The sequence below is a fragment of the Notechis scutatus genome, chromosome 1, assembly GCF_049901735.1.
Source record: "Notechis scutatus isolate UNSWTSFEM ecotype Mainland chromosome 1, rNotScu1.2, whole genome shotgun sequence".
Lineage (NCBI taxonomy): Eukaryota > Metazoa > Chordata > Lepidosauria > Squamata > Elapidae > Notechis > Notechis scutatus.
The window spans coordinates 240,698,463-240,721,416 of NC_142009.1; the positions used below are offsets into that span (position 1 = coordinate 240,698,463).

At 40.5% G+C, this 22,954-nt stretch overlaps 1 protein-coding gene across 1 annotated transcript in view; it reads left to right on the forward strand.

Annotated features, from left to right (window-relative positions):
- The first annotated feature begins 5,156 nt into the window (after positions 1 to 5,156).
- KCNQ1 (potassium voltage-gated channel subfamily Q member 1) overlaps positions 5,157 to 22,954 on the forward strand; it is a 377,953-nt gene continuing 360,155 nt past the window's right edge. The window contains exon 1 of the mRNA XM_026668287.2: positions 5,157 to 5,706. Within this exon, the coding sequence (XP_026524072.2) occupies positions 5,336 to 5,706 (371 nt within the window). The 5' untranslated portion in view covers positions 5,157 to 5,335. The remainder of the gene's footprint in view (positions 5,707 to 22,954) is intronic.

Genomic DNA, 22,954 nt, shown 5'->3' on the forward strand with positions numbered 1-22,954 from the left:
CAATCCTGATTCAAAATAGGACTGCAGCATATTACCCTGAAGTATTCACAGTGGCTTTGCCACCTGGGCTTCATAGATAACAGGACCAAGCGAACTCCCGAGCAAAACCCCAAACCTAATCTATGGAGAGGTGTGCAGTTGCATTTGTTTTTAATCATCATCAAAAACAACCCGTGTTGCAAATGCACAAAGATGGATTAACTTTTAAATTGTTTTTCTATCGGCCCTCAAAGAGTACCAAATTGTTTATTCAGGAGATCCACAGCCTTTCTCAGATTCCTATGTGAGAAAGAAAAGCAGACAGACAGACAGACAGACAGACAGACAGACAGACAGATAGGATGGATGGATGGATGGCAGGCAGGCAGGCAGGCAGGCAGGCATATAACTTATGCTTCTGCATGACTTGCAACACGGAGAAAAAAATATCTCAAAATTAAAACTCTCTGCATTCTGCAAATCAAATGTTAAAGACTGAAAGAAGATTCTCCCAAAATGAATTTTTAAGACTGGCAATCTAGATAAGGTAGAAGTTATTACAGCAGTGGATCTCCTAATTCCAAATCAAATAGAGACAGAGAATATTATGGTTAGTAGCGTTAAAAGTAGAGTCAAAAATATCAGCAAAACCCAGTGGGTTTCATTATTTAATCAGTCACTGGCAATTATTGAACTTAGCTACTTTTTGCTTTCAAAACTGGTTAGAATCTAGAATGAAATGTATTTAAATTAGTTTTTCATTAGAACATAAGGGTGACCTGTTAGATCAAGTCAAGGCCCATCCTAGTCCAGCCTTTTGATCGTCACAGTGGCCAACCTGAGGTTTCTGGAATGCTCAGGAGCAGGAGGTGGAAACTTTCTGCCTCCCACTCATTTCCCTACATATACTATTTGGAAGCATGTTACTCAAGACTATTGGCTTTTTACCAATCTACCCTCCATGAATTTATCAAATCTCCAAGTTTCTTTTGTCCATTCCTAATCTACTTCACTGGATAATTTTTAGTCCTAGTCTATTGAGTCTATTGAGAGACTGATAAAAAATTTTCCTTGTCCACTTCTGCTCTTGAATCACACATGCCTCCTTGGCTCGTTTTTTCTAAACTGAAATGCCATCAACATATTTAATTTTCCTTATAAGGTGATTGAACCCTCTGATTATTTTATTGTCTGGTTTCTGCACTTTTTCCAGTTCTATTATTTTTCAGATAAATATCTGGAACATACACATGTAGATTTGTGTAGCACTGTGACAATATGGTCTTCTATCAAGACTACGTGAATTCTTCTTTTCAATATTACCCAGGACTAGTGAGCCATCATCCACTGTAAAACTTTGCTTTTAAAAGGATGGGAGATGAGAGTATATTTGTACAAATTCATGGGTTATATTAAGATAGATATCTTTCAGGCAATTTCCTCCTAGAGAACAAAAAGGAACTTTTTTATATATATAAATTTTATTGAGTATAAACATTTAAAAAACAGTGAACGTGGTAGTCATCTTTGACATACATTTGTCAAAATATTTTGCATTTAGAAACTTTCAAAAGAATATATATTTATATACATGTATATACATATATACATTTGAGCTTTCCCCCCCTTATTTTTCAAGTAGGAGGTGTCTCACCTCTTCCCTATTTCATCTTGAGTTCTTATTTCAAATTTTGTGAACTCCCTTTCATACCTCTCCAATAATAAAATGTATTCCATATTTTATAGTATTCTAATTTATCTTGTTCCTTCAATTCTAGTGTCAATCTGTCCATTTTGGCACATTGTAATATCTTATCAATTATAACATCTTCACTAGATATTTCATTTGCTTTCTAATTTTGGGTGAATACTATTCTAGGTTCCGTGATTATGTGTATGATTAAATAGGTATCAGCTTTATTGAGGAGAACAAAAAGGAACTTATAAATAGTCCTCAACTTACTGCCATAACTGGGACCAGAATTTCCAGATGAAGAGAAGTGGTGGTTAAGTGAATCATGCCCAATTTACAACCTTTTTGTCATGGTTGTTAAGTGAATCATTGCATTTGTTAAGTGAGTCATGCAGTTAAGTGGCTCCCTTTTCCCCCATTGACTCTGCTTGTCAGAAGCAAATTGAGAAGATTGTAAAATGGTTGTCAAATGCCCGAATTTTGATCACATGACTGAGGGGATGCTGTGCTGGTCATAAGTGTGAGGACCAGCTATAAGTCACTTTTTCAATGTTGTGGTAACTTCAATGAATGATGTTAAATGAATGAGGACTACTTATACTTTCCAGCAGTGACATTCATGTTTTAGGACTATATTACATTAATTTTTTTCCCTGGCAAGCTTCAAGAACTATGAGAGACAAAAATCCATAGGGAAAATACTGCTTCTATATCCATATATCTCTCAGTCCAATGATTCTTTTGATTCTATTATCAATAGCACTTAATACAGTCCAAAGAGGAGTGATTTATCCTACAGTGGGATGCAGACTGAGCCCAACAACCAACTAAAAGATCCAAAATGAGTTGCAGTGGTTTGACGCAGGTTGAACTGAATTATGAAAGCTTAGATGACTGCAACTGTACAGGTACAGTAACTATGGAGAAATGTGTCCAGAATGTGGGTCTGCAATTTTGTTTAACGAACTACGTGAACTTAGCCTTTCTGGTTTGCTAAATATAAGTTAAGAGTTTAGTACATTGTGTAAATCCAGCCAATACTAGTTTACAAACCATGGCTAAGCAAACCACAGCATAATACAATGTGAGAACCCATTCATTATCTCACTGGTGCTCACTCATGCTCTTGGATGTTTTTTCCTGGTATGCCATCCCTTTTTATTCTCTTCTTTCTGCTGCAAGTCCACGGCTTGTAAAAAAGAACTGCTTGCAAATGCTTCAGCTTTCTACGGCTCAAGATTATGCAGTAATGTTTATCTCCCTCTATCTTATTTGTCTAGCTACAGCTATCTGGTGCTTGAAATACATTTGCTGTTAGCCAGGGGCTTACATGAAATGTAACCTGTTACGAACAGGTATTCCTTTCAATTTAGAAGAGTGCAATATTTTATGTGAGAATTTTATGTGAGAATGTTAAAAATTCAACTATTTTAGGGCTGCAGCATCTCTGTATCTCCTTAATATTGCCAGTGTATATTAACTGATCATTCCTAATACATGTTTTTTGTCTGCAGTCAAGCTAGTTCCTGTTCAGCTTGAAACCATTGCTTCAGCTTGCTTCTTTCTACTGGGACTAGAAACTCCCTGGGCACCCAAACAAGACTATTCAATGTGGGATTGAGTAGTGGTTGCGTTAAAAAAAGGGACAATGGACAAGTTTGACGACAGTACAGCTGAGGGGAAAAAAAATCATAAGAGTTGACTAATTTACTCCTTGGTGTGGTTTAAGAAAGAAACAATACTGCTGCCAAGATTTACCATACTTTTTATTGTACTTTACAGAGTTCAAAGTGCTTCATGAACATTATCTTAGCAATCACCATTGCAGTTAAAGAATGGTGGTACTTAGGTTGCTGGTATCATGTAAATAACAGTATTGTAAAGATGATCTGCAAAGAGGATACAATTTTTACATGGAAATAAATAAATTCAATTCAAAGTAATTATTTTGTGGCTGTGGGTTTCCTGTTTCACAAGTCGCTGCTTTACCCTCTGTTTTGCAATAGTGTTTAGAATAATTATATACAGCCTGTGCTTTGAATGGACTCTTCAGCTATTAAAGGAGGAGGGGAACACTGTCACAGAAAAATGAAGATGGCATACGTCTTCATTATGCATATATCTTCCATTATAACTGCTGCATGAACTCCTAATGCATATTTTCTGAGAGGTCCTGTGTTATGAGTGCCCCTGGTAAAAATCCTCAAGCACCAATTTGAAGTCATTCTTTCCCATTTTGGCTCAATAGTGGTCCTAAAACAAGCAACCTCCATAACTGGAGTATTTATTTATTTATTTATTTTATTTATTTGATTTGCCAATTGTTTACAAGATAATAAGTATAAATGTATACATAGTTGTGAATACATGAAATGGTTACATATAAGAAAAATAAAAGAATAGGAGAAACAATAGGACAGGACGGTAGGCACGTTGGTGCGCTTATGCACGCCCCTACTTCTAATGAACTGTAGAAAAAAAATCTCCTTTATGGATATTTATTTTTTTATTTTATTTTATTTGTCAATTGCTTACAAGATAATAGGTATAAGTATAAACATGAGTAAGAATACAGGAAATAGGTATAAATACATGGGGACAATAGGACAGGGACAGGAGGCACGATGGTGCACTTATGCACGCCCCTTAGACTGGCAAGTGGAGTTTGACTTGTAGTGACTTCATGAATAAGTTCATATGTATGTTTGTGATGAGGTGGGAGCATTAGAAGTGGTTTGCAAGGCTTTCTTCTGATATGCTTCACTTCCTACGGTGATCTCTCCATCCAAACACCATCCAAGTTTTGGACCCAGTTTTGCTTTCTCGAGGTCAGCCAAGGTCGACTGTCATCTGCTTTACTTATACCTATACCTTCTGAGGGTGGGCCTTTAGCAAATCACCCCGACTGGCCCCTTGTGGGGTACTTCAACCATAACAATACAACAGCAAACAATGGATACAAACTCAAGGTTAATCGCACCAAACTTGATTGCAGGAAATACGACTTCAGCAACAGAGTGGACAATGTCTGGAATATTCTACCTGACTCTGTGGTTTCCTCCCCAAACCCCAAAAACTTTAACTTTAGACTGTCTACTATTGACCTTACTCCTTTCCTAAGAGGTCTGTAGGGGGCGTGCATAAGCGCACCAACGTGCCTACCGTCCCTGTCCTATTGTTTCTTTTTATTTTTCTTATATGTATCCATGTATTCATAACTATGTTTTTACTTATACCTATGATCTTGTAAGCAATTGACAAACCCAATAAATAAATAAAATAAAATACTTAAGGAGGGGATGAGATGCAACTCGTTTCGATGTGGGACGGTACGGAGTGATGAGACGTCTACTCGCCGGTCGTCCTCACCAGAGGGTAACCGTACGCATTGCATTCCTGAGCCCCAACTCCTTGGGCGGCTGCGGGCTGCGAAGCGGAGAACTGGGACCTTTCCCGAGGAGCCTCCCCCTTTGTGGGCAGGGCCAAGGAGAAACTCTCCGCCGGGCACGGAGCGGGCGAGCCAGTGTTGAGAGCCAGTGCGCGTTTGTGAGGCTCTCCAGCTGCGCCTGCCTTTGCCCGCCGGGGAGCGCAGCGTTCTCGTTCGCCCTCCCTCCCCTCGCTCGCCCCCGGCTGGCTTCCCCGCGGCTTTCTAAGGACGGGACGATGTCTTCTTCTTCCTCCTCCAAGGCGTGGAGCTTGGGGCGCCTGTCCCTTTCCTCCAGGAAAGGCAGCCTGAAGCCCTCCGTCCTGGAGCTAGCCGAGAACGCCCCCAACGCCCACTACGCGCCGTTTTCCGTCTCCGCGCCCGCAGGAGCCCAGGGCGCGAAAGAGCCGCCGAGCAGCGGCGAAGTAGCCGAAGCGGCCACGGTAGTGATGAGCGCCGATTTCCCGCGCCCGCCGATCAGCTTGGACCCGCGCGTCTCCATCTACAGCGTCCGCAGACCTCTGCTCAGCCGCAGCAACATCCAAGGCCGGGTTTACAACTTCTTGGAAAGACCCACCGGCTGGAAGTGCTTCGTCTATCACTTCACCGTGTGAGTCGAACAACTTTTGCCCTCAACTCGCGCCGGCCGGTCTTGCCGCCGCCGCCCCCTTCCTGCTCTGGGTGGCTGCTGCTGACCTTTAACGTCCCCCCTTTCCCTTCCCCGGCGGCCTGGTAAACCCCCCGGAGTCGAGGGAGGAAACGGAGGGCAAGGCCAGCTCTTCGTTCCTGGCGTAGGAGAGGCGTGAAGGCGCCTGGAAGGGTGGGCTGGAGAGAGAGAGAGAGTGCCCAGCCTCCCTCTCCGCTCTCCAGGAGTTGGAGATTGTGGCATGCCTGAGGTTCCGTCGTAAGTGCGACGGCTCGTTTGTAGCCGGAGAGCTCTTCCTCCCGCGATTGACGTAGCCCCGTGTCTGCAGTGCTGGCTCGGAAAGGAGTCTCCCCCCGCCTCTTGCCCCGAGATTGATGGGACGGAACTAAGCGGGCAGCCTGGGCAGCTACACACTGGGCTCGCTTCACACACCCACCCCCTCCCCAACCTCCGTTTCCTAAGTGCACTCGGGCTGCCCAAGAATTCATCCTTCAGCAGAGTGTAAAAATACCCGCTCAGGCTGTTTTCAAAGAAACGCAGTCTGGCGCTTGTGTGTTTTTACTTGCAAGTCAGTCCACTGGAGTTCAGCTCCTACCTAGGCCGTTGGAAACAGGGTCTGTAAAATGGGTAAGCTTGTGCCCTGACTTCGGTCACAGCTAAGTTGTAAAGCAGCGGAGTAAGTGTTCGCATGCAACTGCCCGTGGGGCTCCTTCGTGATTCCAGTTGCACAGATTCTGCAAATCCTGTTTGTAGATATGCTCTCATGCACAGTCCGGGAAAGCACCGGGCAGATAGAGACTCTTGTTTTGTTCCAGTCATTCATAATCCATTTAGCAAAGCAAAGTACAAGGCACTAAGAAGCTATACTTGCTTTTGTACCAGAGCAAAATACTTTGTTGCACGTGGGAAGGAACTTTTAAGTCACCTGCCAGAATGGGTCAATTCATTATTTGGAGCTGAGGCCTTTAACTACACAGTGCCCATACACCACAGTTTTAAAAAGCAATGGGGAAAAACTGGTTTAAGAGCTCTGTGGGTTAGAGGGATGGAATGGTAACAGACTTTGTTTAATCCTTTCCTCCATCCATCCTCTTTCTGCTCTAGATTGTCCTACCTGCAGTGCACATGTATTACCTATTCCATAGTGTTTCCCTTTATACTTAAGAGAAACTTACTTTTTGAAACTTATAGAATGAATAGTACCTAATGCCTATTTTTCACTCGTTTCTGTCTACCCTGAATTTCTCCGGATTTCCTCTGTAAAATTGCTAAACTTGTATTTCCCTTTTCAAATGCGCGTGTGGAATGCCTGAAGTAGGAATCTGGAATGCACTGGAATAAAAAGGGGTATTGCACCAGGAGAGCAAAAGGGTCAGGAAAATGGTAGTTCAGAATGGGTAACAGATGTCAAGAATTAGTAAAAGAAAATAATTGGAACTTCGTGTGTGCTTGCATGTAGTCATTAAGGTCACAAACACACTTTCAGGTTTATTTTACTGGCTTATGAAACTAGCCACAGACCATAGTTTGCATTTGTGACTTGTTTAGCATACCACTAGAAACCCACAATGGTTTATAAGCAATAAACAAATGAAACAAACTGTGTTATGAATTAAAATGGTGTAGCCCAGCAGATTGTTGACTTAAAACATTTTTTCATGTATAGCAAGTGGTCTGACCCTATTGCTGAACACAAAGTATTTAAATGATCACATCCATCTATTATCTTTTAATTTAACCCAATTGAGGCAAGTCAGATGAAGGCAAAAACTCTGATAATTAACCAACGAAGTAGCTTCTCTGTATTGTGACTGAAATCTATGTTCAGAACATTTAGATAAGAATGCTATTCCCCCCTTTCCCCAAAATACAAAAGTTGAATTGATTGTGTGAATATGACCTGACAAGTAAACAAGAGGAAAGTATTACTCTGTTATATCAGTCTTTGGGTAATATTTTTAAAACAGAAAGGACTTTATTAACCAATTTCCTGCTACCTGTAATAATTTATACTGTGCCATTTATCTGATTATTTATCTGGTAGGATTAGAAACGGTGAGCACATGTAGTCTAATCCAAACACTGTAAATTCTTTCTGCTTCATATACAGGTTATACTTGTGCCAAGAACTGAGAGCATAAGTATATCCTGAAACACAGCAGGGCACTAGATGCCTTTGACATTCTGCTTAGGAGAAACACAAGTGATTTGTGGGTACATTTATAATAGCAGTTGTTATAAACCTTACAAAGCCATTTTGAGCCATGGCCTTAACAAGAAATATCAGCAATAGCAAAATAAAATGTACGTCCTTTGTATGTAGGATAATTATATTTGTCTAATCCAAGTCATTTATCAAGATGGGATCTTGGATATAACAGAATAATACAGTGTATATCAGAGAAAGTAGTATATTACAAGCAGATATTGTTTTTTTAACATGGAAGAAGCTATTAAGCAGCAAAACACCACTTGAATCTATTTGCAACAGTGCCTTTGAGCCCTGCATATTCTACAGGCAGTACAATAAAGACAGTAAAGCAGTACAGGTAGTCCTTGACTTACGACCATAATTGAGTCCCAAATGTAAGTTGTTAAGTGAGTATTTGTTGAGTGAGTTTTGCCCGATTTTATGATGTTTCTTGTCATGGTTGTTAAGGGAATCACTAAAGTTGATAAGTTAGCAGCCTGGTTGTTAAGTGAATCTGGCTTCCCCATTGATTTTGCTTGTCAGAAGCTTGAAGTGATCACATAACCCTGGAACGCTGCAGCGGTCATAACTATGAACCAGTTGCCAAGTATCTGAATTTTGATCACATGACCATGAGGTTGATTTAAACGTTACAACTGTGAAAAACAGTCATAAATCAGTGCTATTGTAACTTTCGTCACTAAATGAACTGTTGTAAATTGAGGACTACCTGTAGATGGTTGCCAATAGAGAGATAAGAGCATCTTGAGGCTTACATGGAGCAACCTCGTTGATTTGCTAGCTAATCTATTTCAATATCTGTGTCCATCTAGTTAGAGATGCCTGTTAAAAGTCCAGCTCTTTGACAGCCGTCTCAATCAAAAAAATAATGATTCTAAGCATGTTTTGCAATGTTCTTTAACAAGATTTATTGAACTGAAAGTGAAAAGGTATATGGGTATTAGTAATTGAACTATTTCCCATTTAGAACAAACTTATTCCCAAATTGATTAGACCTTGGCTTGCTTCAAAGTTCGATAGAAACTTGGTTAGTTTCTTTCTAATAGCTTTTCAGTAATTGGCAAAGAGGAGGTTTAGACAAGCTTCCAAAGCAAGTGGCTATTTACAGAATTGTCTTCTGAATTCTTATCAATCTGGTTACATTATTACATCAACATTACAGTGTGCCTACCAGACCCAATTATTGTTTCTATGGCCTTACTAAATAGAAATGCCAAGCATGAGTCTGGTAGCAACTTGTAAAAACCTGTATTCGCTGAATTAATACAATTTTGGGATCCTATAAAACACTCAAAAGAGTCCCAGAACTAAGCTGATTTGAGTGGTTCCTCCTGACTAAAAAAAATGGCACTGCAAAAGAACTGATTAGATATGTAAGAAATATTAGTTCACAAAACCAAGTTCTGTAGAAGATTCTGTATTTTCTTTTTCTGCTTTTGTATAAACACTGTAGCTTTGGAAAGTAGGTAGAGGAAGGAGTATTTGGTATTTTTTTTTACCATCTTGAGTTATTTATAAAATAATAAAGGCAGGTAGATAGATAGATGATGGATAGATTCATCTGTTTAGATTTATCCATCTAGAACCTCTGGGAGGAGGTTTCAAAATATTTCTAGCAGGACTACCAGATTCTGTAACATCTTTGTCATCCATCTGGTAACCTCGCCATATACATACATGTATATACATCCGAACTAGACTATGTTGTTCCTCCGTGGCATATAATATATATGGGTATATGCGTACTTTTGTGTTTGTTTATTTTGTCATGTTTATGTAGTGTATATTGGAGGTAGAGACCCTTTGAGAGCTGTATGCAACAAAGTTTCGTTTTAATGTATGCCAATTAGTGTACATTCAAAGTGACAATAAAGTTATTCTAAGTCTTCTAGTTAGATGATAGATAGATAGATAGTCTATAGGCATGTATAAATTTGGGCTGTTATCCCAATTTGAATATTTAATTTGCTATGAGTTATTTTTTCGATGATTTATAACAATAAGCCAATTCAATTTGATTGTTTTTCAAGCAATTTGATGAAAAGGATCTTTGGGTGCAAAGCCCTTCCAGACTGTGAAACTGATTTGAATCCATCTTACTCCATTAAACTATTTAATCTGAATTGTTGATCCAGTTTGTAAAGTCAGCTCAATTTAGTGATTATATTAAATTGCCTTCCCATTATATGTCCAAAGTGAATTTTTGCACAGCCTAGAACAGGGGTGGGCAACTACGGCCCTGGCCACATCCGGCCCGTTGGTCTTTTTAATCCGGCCCGCCAAGATTGGTACAGAATTAAGGTTTGATGTGAATGATTGCATTCATTTGATTTTGACTTGTAATGATAGGCATTTCGACACCAGGTGGCGGCCCCTCTGTCAAATTTTAAAAGTCAATGAGGCCCCGAGCCAAAAAGTTTGCCCACCCCTGGCCTAGAAGCTGGTACTTTTCCCACTGCCCCATATTCTATCTCTTTAGTTAGCAAATATGTTTAAGCAGATTTCATTCTCATTGTGTTTTTCCCCCGTTCTTCTTTCCTACTTTAGGGTTTTCTTTGCTAAAGGGTTTTATCGAGGTTCTGTTGTTATATTTTCTCTTGGTATTTCTGGAATGCTTGCCTTTTAATATAATGTTATAAATGGACTATATTACGAATAGTACAGTGTGAGCATGGGAAATTGATGCTTTGATATATAAATCTACTTTATCCTGTAAAGGAAAATAGTCTAGAGCTGTGACTTTCATAAATTTGGATGCAAAAGTTTCTGATTCTATGAATTGACATCACTTTGTAGTAAGATGTAAGATAGGTAGGTAGGTAGGTAGGTAATTAGGTAGATGGATGGATGGATGGATGGATGGATGGATGGATATAGATAGATAGATAGATAGATAGATAGATAGATAGATAGATAGATAGATAGATAGATAAAACTATCAGGAGAGGAATGATTGAAAACTCTATTTTGTCATTTTCTGCTCTGAAAGATTGGGACATACATTACTAAGACATTGAGAGAGTGTTTATTTTTATTTATCGTTACATTTGTTTCCCTCCATAATGTCAAAAGACTTTGTGTGATTTACAAACTATAGAATAGAATAATAATTAACACATCTATAGCTGGATTCAAATTAGCAACATCTATGATAGCGCCCTGCAAGTAACTTGGTGGCAAACCATGAAGTATTACTGGATATACCAGACCAGGAAATCAACTCTAGAGGAAGGCTAATGAGACTTTTACTGAGGCTGGCTATAATAACAAAATTTTGCAAGTCTGATTCCAGTGAAATCTGCATGAGTCACTTCCGAATGTTATCTCTTTGTGACATAAAAGTGCTCCCAATCCTTTTGGCTAGGCAATAGTTCTTGCATATTTCTATCAAGATCATCTATCTTCATAGGTCAAGACCAGCACTTTAATTGTACCTGGAAACTCACTGATAACAATTTCAGGGCCTGCAGCACAGATATGATGTTCTCCTACTGGGGAAGGCTAGCTAATATGCACTGGCTAATTCATCTTAAACCAACTTCAGCTGCTGGGTGGTCTTTAAGGGAAACATTATGTAGATCATGCTGTAGTATTCTAGACTGGTTATGACAAGGGCATGTGTTACTATAGTAAGGAACTCAAAGGGGAAGGAGTTTGACAGAACTGTACTTTATAAATCCACTGTTAATGGGGAGAAAATCACGGACATACAAAAATGTGCTCTACATGGGGCTGCCTTTGAAAACCACCCAGAAGCTACAACTTGTCCTTGATGTGACAGCACACACAATGATAAGTACTCTAGGTTTGCATATGTAACACCTTTGTTGTGTGAGCTGCACTGACTTCCAGTTTCCTTCCAGGTACAATTAGAGGTGTTGGTTATTCCTTTAAAGCCCTATCTGGCATAGAGCACCTAGTGGCACTGCCTTTCCCTAAGGACATTGGTCCATCTTACCAGGTTAGATAGGGTGGGCATGCTTCTCTTAAAAAATTGCCACCTTAAGAGAGCTAGAAAGTGTGCCTTTTCCATGGCAGCTCCTGCCCTGTCCAACACTCTAACCTCTGAAAAGCAGGCCTCTACTTGCTAATTTATTTAATTCATTTCAGTTTTATCTCTGTTAATAGTTATATCGAAGTGTCGTACTGATAACAGATAATCAGAGTTGGAAGGGATCTTGTAGGTCATCTAGTCCAACCCCCCACCCAAGCGGGAGACCCTACACCATTTCTGACAAATGGCAATCCAATCTCTTCCTGAAAGTCTCAAGTGATGGTGCTCCCACAACTTCTGAGGGCAAGCTGTTCCATTGGTTGATTGTTCTCACTGTCAGAAAGTTTCTCCTTATTTCCAGGTTAAATCTCTCCTTGTTTCCATCCATTATTCCTTGTCTGGCCTACAGGCGCTTTAGAAAATAGCTTGACCCCTTCCTCTCTGTGGCAGCCCCTCAACTATTGGAAGACTGCTATCATGTTTCCCCTGGTCCTTCTCTTTACTAGACTAGCCAAGCCCAGTTCCTGTAACTGTTCTTCATATGTTTTAGTTTCCAGTCTCCTAATCATTCTGGTTGCTCTTCTCTGTACTTTTTCTAGAATCTCAATATCTTTTTTGTAATGTGGTGAACAGAACTGGATGCAGTACTCTAGGTGTAGTCTTACTAAGGCTTTATAGAGTGGTATTAGTACCTCCCTTGATCTTGATTGTATCCCTCTGTTAATACAATTTAGGATTGCATTAGCTTTTTTGGCTGCTGCTGAATACTGCTGGCTCATATTTAGCTGGTTGTCCACAAAGACTCCAAGATCCCTCTCACAGTTACTGCTATTGAGCCTGGTTTCACCCAGTCTGTATGTGTACTTTTGGTTTTTCTTGCCTAAGTGTAGGATTTTACTTTTCTCTACATTGAATTTCATTTTGTTAGATACAGCCCAATGTTCTAATCTGTCAAGATCCATCTGGATCTTGAGCCTATCTTCTTGGGTGTTAGGTATTTCTGCCAGCTTAGTATCATTTGCAAATTTGGTAAGTTCCCCTTCTATTCCCTCATCTAAGTCGTTAATGAAGATATTGAAGAGTACTGGGCCTAAGACGGAACCTTGTGGCACCCCACTGCTTACTTCCCTCCATGTAAACTTAGACCCATTAAGGACTACTTGTTGAGTACGGTTTGTCAGCCAATTGCGAGTCCATCTAGTGGTGGTGCTAACTATTCCACTTTTTTCTAGCTTACTAAGAAGTAGGTTGTGGTCTACTTTGTGGAATGCCTTGCTGAAATCTAAATATATTATGTCCACAGTATTTTTCTGGTCTACTAATTTAGTCACTATGTTGAAGAATAAAATAAGATTGGTTTGGCATGATCTGTTTTTAACAAACCCGTGTTGACTGCTAGTTATTATTTTACTTGTTTCTAGATGTTGGCAGATCTGTTTTTTAATTATCTTTTCCAGGATCTTCCCGGGTATTGATGTTAGGCTGATTGGTCTATAGTTTCCTGGGTCTGTTTTTTTCCTTGATGATTATTTTTTTTTTGCTATTTATATGTTGGAAGAAACTTTTTTTATTATCTTTGACTTTTGTTGTTAATTCTGAGCTTTTGCTATCCTGACTTCATCTTTGCAGATTCTGGCTGTCTGCTGATATTCTGCCTTAGCTGTATGTCCTTCTTTCCATTTTTTTGTACTTGTCCTAACTACAGTTTAAAGTTGATAAGCTGTTTTAAAAGATAAAATAAGATGTTATCATGTTTAAAAAGATAAAATAAAACAAGAGACTCTGTTCTGTCATAGGAGCGGAAAAGTGGCTGTCTCATCAATGAAATAGTTAGATGCCCTTTAACAAATCTATCAATGGTATAATCAATAATATGGGAGCATTATAAACAGGGCAGCATGAAGGTTTATGTAATATAAAATACTTGAATTCTGAAGACAAGATGGTGTTATTGTTATTGATGTTCCCAACCTGTTAACTTTTATCAAAAGTTTGTAATAGCAATAGCACTTAGATTTATATACCACTTCACAGTGCTTTACAGCCCTCTGTAAGCGGTTTACAGAGTCAGCCTATTGCCCCCAACAATTTGGGTCTTCTTTTCACTGACCTCAGAAGGATGTAAGGTTGAGTCAACCTTGAGCCTGGTGGGATTTGATCTGCCAAATTGCAGTAGGAGTAGCTTAGGCTTGGTTGTATTTGTTATGACTCAGTCTCCAACCCTTAAGAACTCAAAGACACCTACGTGTTATTTAGTTACACTGGTTTCAGTAATCCTTAAGCACCTTATACTTAATTGGGTTATTTCTATTATGTAGAAGTAAATAAGGAGGAAATGTTTGGGATCCATAATCAGCTATTGGTTCCACCGAATTTCATAATGAAGCCTCTCACTGAGTTGAAGCATATCCACACTTTTCTCAATCTTGTGCTGTCCGTATACATTGGATTACAGCTGTTCTTTGCATGTGTCTTGTAAGATATAAAATTATAGGATTGTTTTCTGTCTTGTTTCGCAATTACATTTATCTTTTGAACAACCCTATAAAGCAAATTACATTGTGGGCAACTGTAGTGGAGCTTTGCCAAATGAATATTGATCTCTTTTCTTTAATTCAGTCTGGAATTCAACCCAAACAATCACATATAATAGAAAAGAAACCGGATCTCGTATTTCATGTTGCTGTATGCTGAAGTAAAGGCAAACTCTGTATGTTCATTTTGCTAAGTGCATAAACCACTTTTTCTCTAGAAGAGATTCGATGGTGGTGTGTTATAAAAAGTTCTGCATAATAGCAACAATGCCATGGGACATGTGTAATAGTGTTTCAACATAATGATAGGAAAATTCAGCTGTTAAGCTAGCAGTTTACAAAGCTGTTCATGAAAAATTCACAGGCTGGAAATGCTAAAAGAAAAAGCTAACAAGAACCCTTCACCTATTTCATTTGTTTGTGTTCAGGAAATAAGATCAAGTCAGGGCACACTGAATGTGTCTTCTCTAATTAGGTCAAATATGATTCACCGGCTGATTGCAAGGTTGATGAGAGACTGTCATTAAATCATTCCACTACATAGAAGATTATTTGCCTGGTTTGGTATACTTCCAAACAGGTTATTTGGCATGTCAAGGAACCAATCATATGTTCTCATTTCTTTGCAAGCAGGATGAGGGTCAGTCTAATCATGTGAATATCAAACATGAACATTCTCAGGTATAAGTCAAGCGGTAACTACATTTCAGAAATACCTGATTTCTGAGCAATTCTGGAGGCACCGTTCTATTATTCCAAGAACTTCTGCTTGAATAAATACACGTACAGCTTTTACACAGGCAAGAAGAATACTTGTGATTAACCCCGCATCAAAAATAGGAAACGATGAATACTGTGTGAATTCTGGAAAGCAAATTGTTTCACTTATTACAATACAGATAGTCCTCAACTTATTGTTCTGACCTAGGCTTCCCCAAAAAGCACTCTTTGTCCTGGCAAAACCCCTTTTATTAAATGAAGGTGAATTTCTTGTATTCACATTCAGCCAAAGGCCTGGCAAACAGTCTTTCAAGGGTGTAATTAGGAGCACAGACGGGTGGGATTCTACCAGTTTGCACCTATTTGCTAGAACCGGTTGTTAACATTCTAAGCAGTTCGGAGAACTGGTTGTTAGAAGAAATTACTGGCCTAATCCTGTAAGGAAGGCAGGAAGGAAACATTCTGGTGTTGCTTACGGAAACTGCCTCTCTATTAACCCTTATTACATTATTTGCAGGACTAGACTTCCTGTCTCAGGAGTTTTCCCCCCTCCTTTGCTAGTACTTTGCTTGTGTGCAGTGACCATTCAAAGTTAGAATGGCACTGAAAAAAGTGACTTTTGACCATTTTTCACACTTACGACTGTTGCAGCATCCCCACAGTCATGAGGCGAGGAGATGCGTGCCTTGATGTGAGTGATATTGAGTTGGCCACGCCCAGCCAATAACATGACCACCAAGCCATGCCCACCAATTTAGCCACGCCCACAGAACCGGTTGTTAAAAATTTTGAATCCCACCCCTGAGCACAGACCTTATCTAGCGTGGAGAGCTGCCAAGTAAATATTTTCAAACGCAGTGCTGACAAGCAAGGACTCGGCACAGAGTTTCTGAGATCCACAGACAGATCTTCACACTGCTGCGATGAATGCATTGTTTCCTGCAAAAGCCCCCTCCCCTTTTTCTCCTCTTTTAATCCCTATGGGAGGGACCATTCACCATCCACCTGTGGCTTTACTCCCATGTTGTCCCTTAGTTCATAATTGTCTGTAAAAGTCTGTAGAGATTCTCAGTCATGCAGGTCATAGTTATCCCGAAAGTACTTTTTCAGGAGGCAACTGGACTTTCTTTGTTTTTTCTTCAAAGATTGTCAAATAAAGATATACCCATATATAGATGGAAATGCTTTGATCTCCCAGTGGCATATATCCAACTATAGGAAATAGTAACTAGTTTAGTTTGCAATATTGAATACTTTGCAAAGACAACGAAAGGGGTCAATTTATTGTATAATTTAAAATATGTTGGTATATAATTGGACAGACTTCAAAATGTAAAATACTGAAGTTTGATGGATCACACTTGAATTGAGTAAAAGATACACTTGATTCTGCCACAAGGTAGATTAAAATATAGTTATTGTGGTTACAGCATCTATTCAAAATCCATGTTTGTTTGCATACTAAATTCATGTGCAAGATTAGCATGTTTGAGAGAGAAGGAATATTCAATTTCCTTAGTGATGAGTTTGACTTTGGCTTTAGAATGACTTTACCTAAATTATGTCCGTTTTAAGCTAATTCAAAATTATTCCTAATTAATGCATTTTAAACTCATATTTATTTGCTAAATTTATTTGCCACTTATCTAGCCATGATGTAGTCCCATGTGTTAACAGAACAGAAGTAAAATAGCAGTACAATAGCAGAACGATAACATATACAATGAAAACACAACAAAAATACATCAATATATTCCCCCAAAAAAATTCTATAAAGAAAAATAAGGAAATGTAGTATGTGACATGCATTATATCTTATGATGTTAAATCAGAATTAAGTTTTCTTTTATTTCAATTTCCTTCTTCAAAATTGAAACCCCATTAATTTGTTAAAAGTATTTTTATGCTGCTTTAATAATCAGATTCTAAACAATTTACTAACAACAACAACACACACACACACACACACGGATGGATAGATAGATAGATAGATAGATAGATAGATATAACACAATATAGTAAAGAATAAAAGTGCCAAAAGTATCAATATGTCATATGTAGCAATACAGTAAAAAAAAAGGAGTACCAAAAGTATTAAGATGCAATCAGCAATTATAATATTAGGTCATAAAACCATAATGTCTGTATCATCAAACAATTGGATTTGTCTCAGTCTCAGGTGCCTTCTGTACATTCTTGCTTCAGTCTCCAAATATGTTTTAAAAAGCTTCCTGAATGTTAGAAGTTAGAATATAATTTTTATATCTGGTGGGATGGCTTTCAACAGAGCGGGAATGACTGTAGAAAATACCCATCCTAGCTTGTACCTGATGAGAAGGAGTGGGGTGAAATCTCAATATATCTGGTCTGTAAGCAAACCTAGGCAAGCAGATTCTGTTTGTAATAGAGTAAGGAAGATGACCTTGACAGAAATATATAAAAACTGTTAGCTAGGCGAAAGGAACTGAAATATAATGTTTTTAAAGTTTAGAACACTGAGTTTAGATTTTGAAGTGGCTCGGATAGATAGCTTCCTAATTCACCAGGATATAAGAAGGAAGAGGATGTACAGTACTGTCAGACATGCACGATTACGTTATTATAGCCAAACTAAATAAAAATAAAAATCTCAATAAAATGATTTCTTTGACTTGTCTAACTAGTGGGGCTGACAAAAAGTTGTCTATGTATGCAGATTATTTGTTTTAAAAAATTAAATGAAGTCATAAATCATCCTTTGAGATGTGGCTTGATGCTATTATGAATGGGCAACTGGTAGACCCTTGACCTCATCTAATAAATGAAGAAGAAATCTGACCAGACTTCTTGACCTGCAGCTTTCCTTGTGATGTCCCTCACTGTAATCCTTGGAGGTAGTAAACAATAATCCAAAGTGTATACAGGTAATTCTCGATTTACAACATTTCATTTAGTGACTGTTCGAAATTACAACGACACTGACTTACAACCGCTTTTCACACTTTGCAGCATCCCCATGGTCACGTGATCAAAATTCGGACTCTTGGCAACTGATTCATATTTATGACGGTTGCAGTGTCCCAGGGTCATGTGTTTACCTTTTGCAACCTTCTGACAAGCAAAGTCAATGGAGAAGCCAGATTCACTTAACAGTTTGACTAATTTAGCAACTGCTGTGATTCACTTAAGAACTGTGGCAAGAAAGGTCATAAAATGGGCAAAACTCACTTAACAGATGTCTCATTTAAGAACAGAATTGTGGTCGCCAGTTGAGAACTACCTGTACTGCCTCCAAGCCAGAAAGTGGTTGTATAATATTATCAGTGGTGGGATTCAGATTTTTTTTACTACCAGTTCTGTGGGCATGGCTTGGTGGGCATGGCTTGGTACAAGCCTTTCTACAAGCCTGATAGACGTTTATAAAATAAATAGCTCTATAGCACTAGTACAGAGCATTCCCTCTCCATTATAGCATTAGTTATTGGAAATATACTGCAAAATCCCATTCCCTCCCCACCCCACTAACCTGCTTTCCAGCTCCGTTTTCCTGTGTGGAACCAAAGAGGACTCAGCCGATCACTTGGGAAGCAGAGAATAGATGGAGTGGGGCCAGACAGAGGTGATATTTGCTGGTTCTCCAAACTACTCAAAATTTCTGCTACCGGTTCTCATCAGAACCTGCTGAATACCACCTCTGAATCTTATCCTAAAGAGATTTCTTATTCCTATCTTGAACTCTTACAAACCTCGGCGCAACACTTGTGTACAAAGAACTGAGTTCACACAATTTACAAAGCCAAAATATGGCAGTTTGATTATGTTTTAGCAGATGATGCAAATCCCAAAAGTTGTAATTTATGCTCAAATTGTGGTTAATCAAAGCATAGCTCACTGTCATATGCCACCCAACTCATGAGGAGAGTTTGCTTATTTTCCGTAAAAGTCAGGACATTGCAAGAAAAGACTTACATGGAAAGTAATGTTGAATTAATTGTATGAATGTAGGACATCATGAATTGTTCAAAAAGATTCATGGAGTATGCATTTACTTTTAATTCCTTTTCTATTTCATGCATGTGTCTTTCACATTTTTCCATATTCAGTATATTTCTATATATTTAACCCCCCCCCAAAAAATATTATAGCTTTTATTTATTTTTTGCAGATTTTGTACAAATAATTAAATCCAATGAGAAAGTGGTATGTATTATCACTGAAAGAAAAATAGCCTGTAATTGAGATTCTATTTGGTTAAAGCCTAGAATCTTCTTTCTGTTTCTTTTAAAATGCTTTAAAAATCTTTGAAGCGTTTTGAAAACAGGATTGTTTTCTTTTAGGGGAGAATGTTAAAGAAATAGGCACGCGAGTTTACCATTCATGAAAAACAGTGGGAGTTTACTGACTTCAAAGTGGTAGAGTTGCCCCCCTCAAACCCAGAAAAAGTCCAAAATTAAATTCTGATGATGGGAAATGGAAACGTGTAAAAATGGGTCACTGAACTGTAAAAGTGAGATAATAACTCTCATATGTTTTCCTTGTGATCCTTCAGCAGTGTAAAAAGGAAGACCATCTAGAATAATCAGTAAGATTTTCAGTTCTGTATGTGTCCTATTTTCAGTTTTTATTTTTACTGTTATATGATTGTTTTCATTGCATAGTCACTTGATTTCTTGTTGCTAACTTGGTTAATTAGTTTTCTTTGATCAAAAGTGTCATTTCATTTGGCACCAACACTTGCAAGTATTTTTAGTTCATTTTTTTTTCTCCCACACAGCCTAACATGTGAATTGCATACCCACCAGGTTATTATGTTATCATAAAATGAAATATGGACACTTCAAATGGAATGAATATATAAAAGACAAGTGAATCGTGAAACTGCAAATAAATACAAACCTTTGCCTCAGATACAGATAATCAGAATTGGAAGGGATATTGTAGGTCATCCAGTCCAACCCCCCACCCAAGCGGGAGACCCTACACCATTTCTGACAAATGGCGGTCCAATCTCTTCTTGAAAGTCTCAAGTGATGGTGCTCCCACAACTTCCAAGGGCAAGCTGTTCTCCGTAGAGCTGCTGCGAGCATCCAGAGAGTGGGAGGTGCTCCAGTCTTCACTCTTACAGGCTGAGCTATAATTGAGGAACGCTCCACCTCCTCCACGTGACTCCACCGTAGCGTTCCCCAGTTTTAGCTCAGCCTCGCAGAGACAGGCAGCTTTAACAGTTTGCTCCTTGGCCGATTTAGGATTCCTTATTGATATCACATCAGGCTTTATTATGGCAGAAGACAATCCCAGAGGTCCTTCATTGAAGGCTAAGTCAAAGACGCACCATCTGCGCAAGCGGACCGAGGAATCATCCAAAGCCTCTCAAAGGGATGCCCTAAGGCGACACAAGGCTTTGAAGAAGGAGTTTGACAAACGCTCTAGGGACTCTCAGTCTGTACCACCAGCCCCCCCCCTCTACTTCTACTCATCCTCTTCCTTTGCCAGAACAGCCTTCTCTTTCTAGGCGCAGTTCACCCGCCCGGAGTCTCCAAGCCACCCGGCCTGAAGAGACATTCACACCGACCGCTGCAGGTTTACGCCCAGAGGGCCCATCTTCAGACATCATCCCAGACAGTGTCAGAGAATGGATGCAGCTGGCCATCCGACAAGGGATTGCGGAAGGTATCCAACACCTCTCCAGACCAGGTTTGCAAGCAAGGACACCTGAAGTTGAATCCGTCTCCGGAAGATCCCTCCCCAGGCAGGAACCTCACCATGGTCAGGTACCGTCCCCAAGGGAGCTCCCCTATCCAGAAGGGGAGGAAGAGGAGGAGGAAGAGGAGGTGGGCTTTGAACCCTTCAGGGACAAGGAAGGGTTAGAGAGAGAGTCTCTTCACTACTCTGAAGCTCCTTTTGAGGTAGACCCAATAGAAGGAGAGATGTCCGAGGATGAGGGCATATCTCCTGACCAACCCACCTTTGTAGGTCTGTTCAAGCCTCATATGTTCAAGTCTTTGCTATTTAAAGCGAAGAATATATCAGGGCTGACTTCCCAACCACACTCTGATCCCCCTCCAGTAGCCTCTGGGGACCCAGAGGATTCTATTTTCAGGCAGCCAGTCGTTGAGACCGAGGTCATTCCTACACCACCAATTTTCTCCGACTTAGTTGCGAGACAGTTGGCCTCATCAGGCCCCCCCCCCGCTCCTTCCAGCCAAGACAAGAGGTTTTTTAACCTCGACATGGAATTCGCTGCCATGCTAGATACGCCCGAGGTGGATGACCCCATAGTACGCCTCGCATCATCCTCTAATCCCACTGATGCTCTGGAAGCGCTGAAGCCAGAGGACAAGCGGGCCGAGATGGCGCTACGACGGGCGCACCAAGCTGATGCCTGGGCCATTCGATCGGCCACGGCGGCATCATTTTTCACCCGATCGTCCATCCGATGGCCTCGACAGTTGAAGCAGCATGTCCCCCCATCTAACACTAGGGCCCATCAGGACATTGCCTGCAGGCCAAGGCTCACATCAACCGTCAAGGGGGCACTCATTCCGTCCGCCTCATGAAGGAGGCCGAGCGGCTCTGTCGTTGGGCAGAGGCCAACCTCTTATCTATCAGGACAGAATACATCTCGGGGGTCTCAAACGTCCAGGCAGACTGGTTGAGCAGGACCACCCTAGACCAGTCGGAATGGCGACTGCACCCCTCTCTGTTCAAGGAGGCCTCAGCGATGTTCAGTCTGCCACTGGTGGACCTTTTTGCGTCGCCGCACAACGCCCAAACACCGAGATTCTTCTCTCGATACCCCACCAACGGAGCAGAGAACCACGACGCCCTACGTTGCCACTGGCCCCCAGGGCTCCTTTACGCATTCCCCCCCCCTTCCGTTGATCCCCAAGGTGATCCAAAAATTGATCCTCGAGAGGGCGGAAGTTCTCCTGGTGGCTCCATATTGGCCCAGGAGACCGTGGTTTGCGGATCTTCGCAACCTGTCAGTGGCCCCTCCTTGGAGTATTCCGCCAGACAAGGTCTCGCTGTCCCAGGGACCTCTTCAGCACCCGGATCTGCAGTGGCTTCAGTTAGCCGTTTGGAGGTTGAGCGGGAGCGTCTAAGAAATGAAGGTCTGTCTATGCAGGTCATCAATACCATTCTGGCAGCGAGACGGCCTTCGACCACTCGCATATATAACGCAACCTGGAACCTTTTTTGTAAATGGTGCCACAAGTCGCTCATCAATCCGCTCTCCCCATCAATTGCACAAATTCTGGCCTTCCTTCAAGATGGGTTGGACAGGGGCCTCTCCCCCAACACCTTGAGAAGGCAAGTGGCGGCCTTAGCAACCGTTGTCTCTGGTAGCTCATCTGACTCGCTTTCACACCACCCTCGCATTCGCTCATTCCTTAGAGGGGCCACCAATTTGCACCCGCCAGTAGTTCACAGGTACCCGACTTGGGACCTTAATAAGGTTCTTGTGGCATTGACTAGACCTCCCTTTGAGCCGCTCAGGGAGGTGTCACTTCAGTTTCTCATGTTCAAAGTGGTGTTTCTGGTAGCAATCACGTCTGCTCGATGGATATCTGAAATAGCAGCTCTGTCCGTTAGAAAGGATTTATGTGTTTTCCACACTGATCGAGTGGTTCTGCGACCAGACCCGTCATTCCTGCCTAAGATCAACTTGGCCTTTCACAGATCACAGGAACTGGTTCTTCCTAATTTTTGCCCCAGACCTTCTCGAGAAAGGGAAAGGCAGTGGCATTCTCTCGATGTCCGACGGGCACTTCG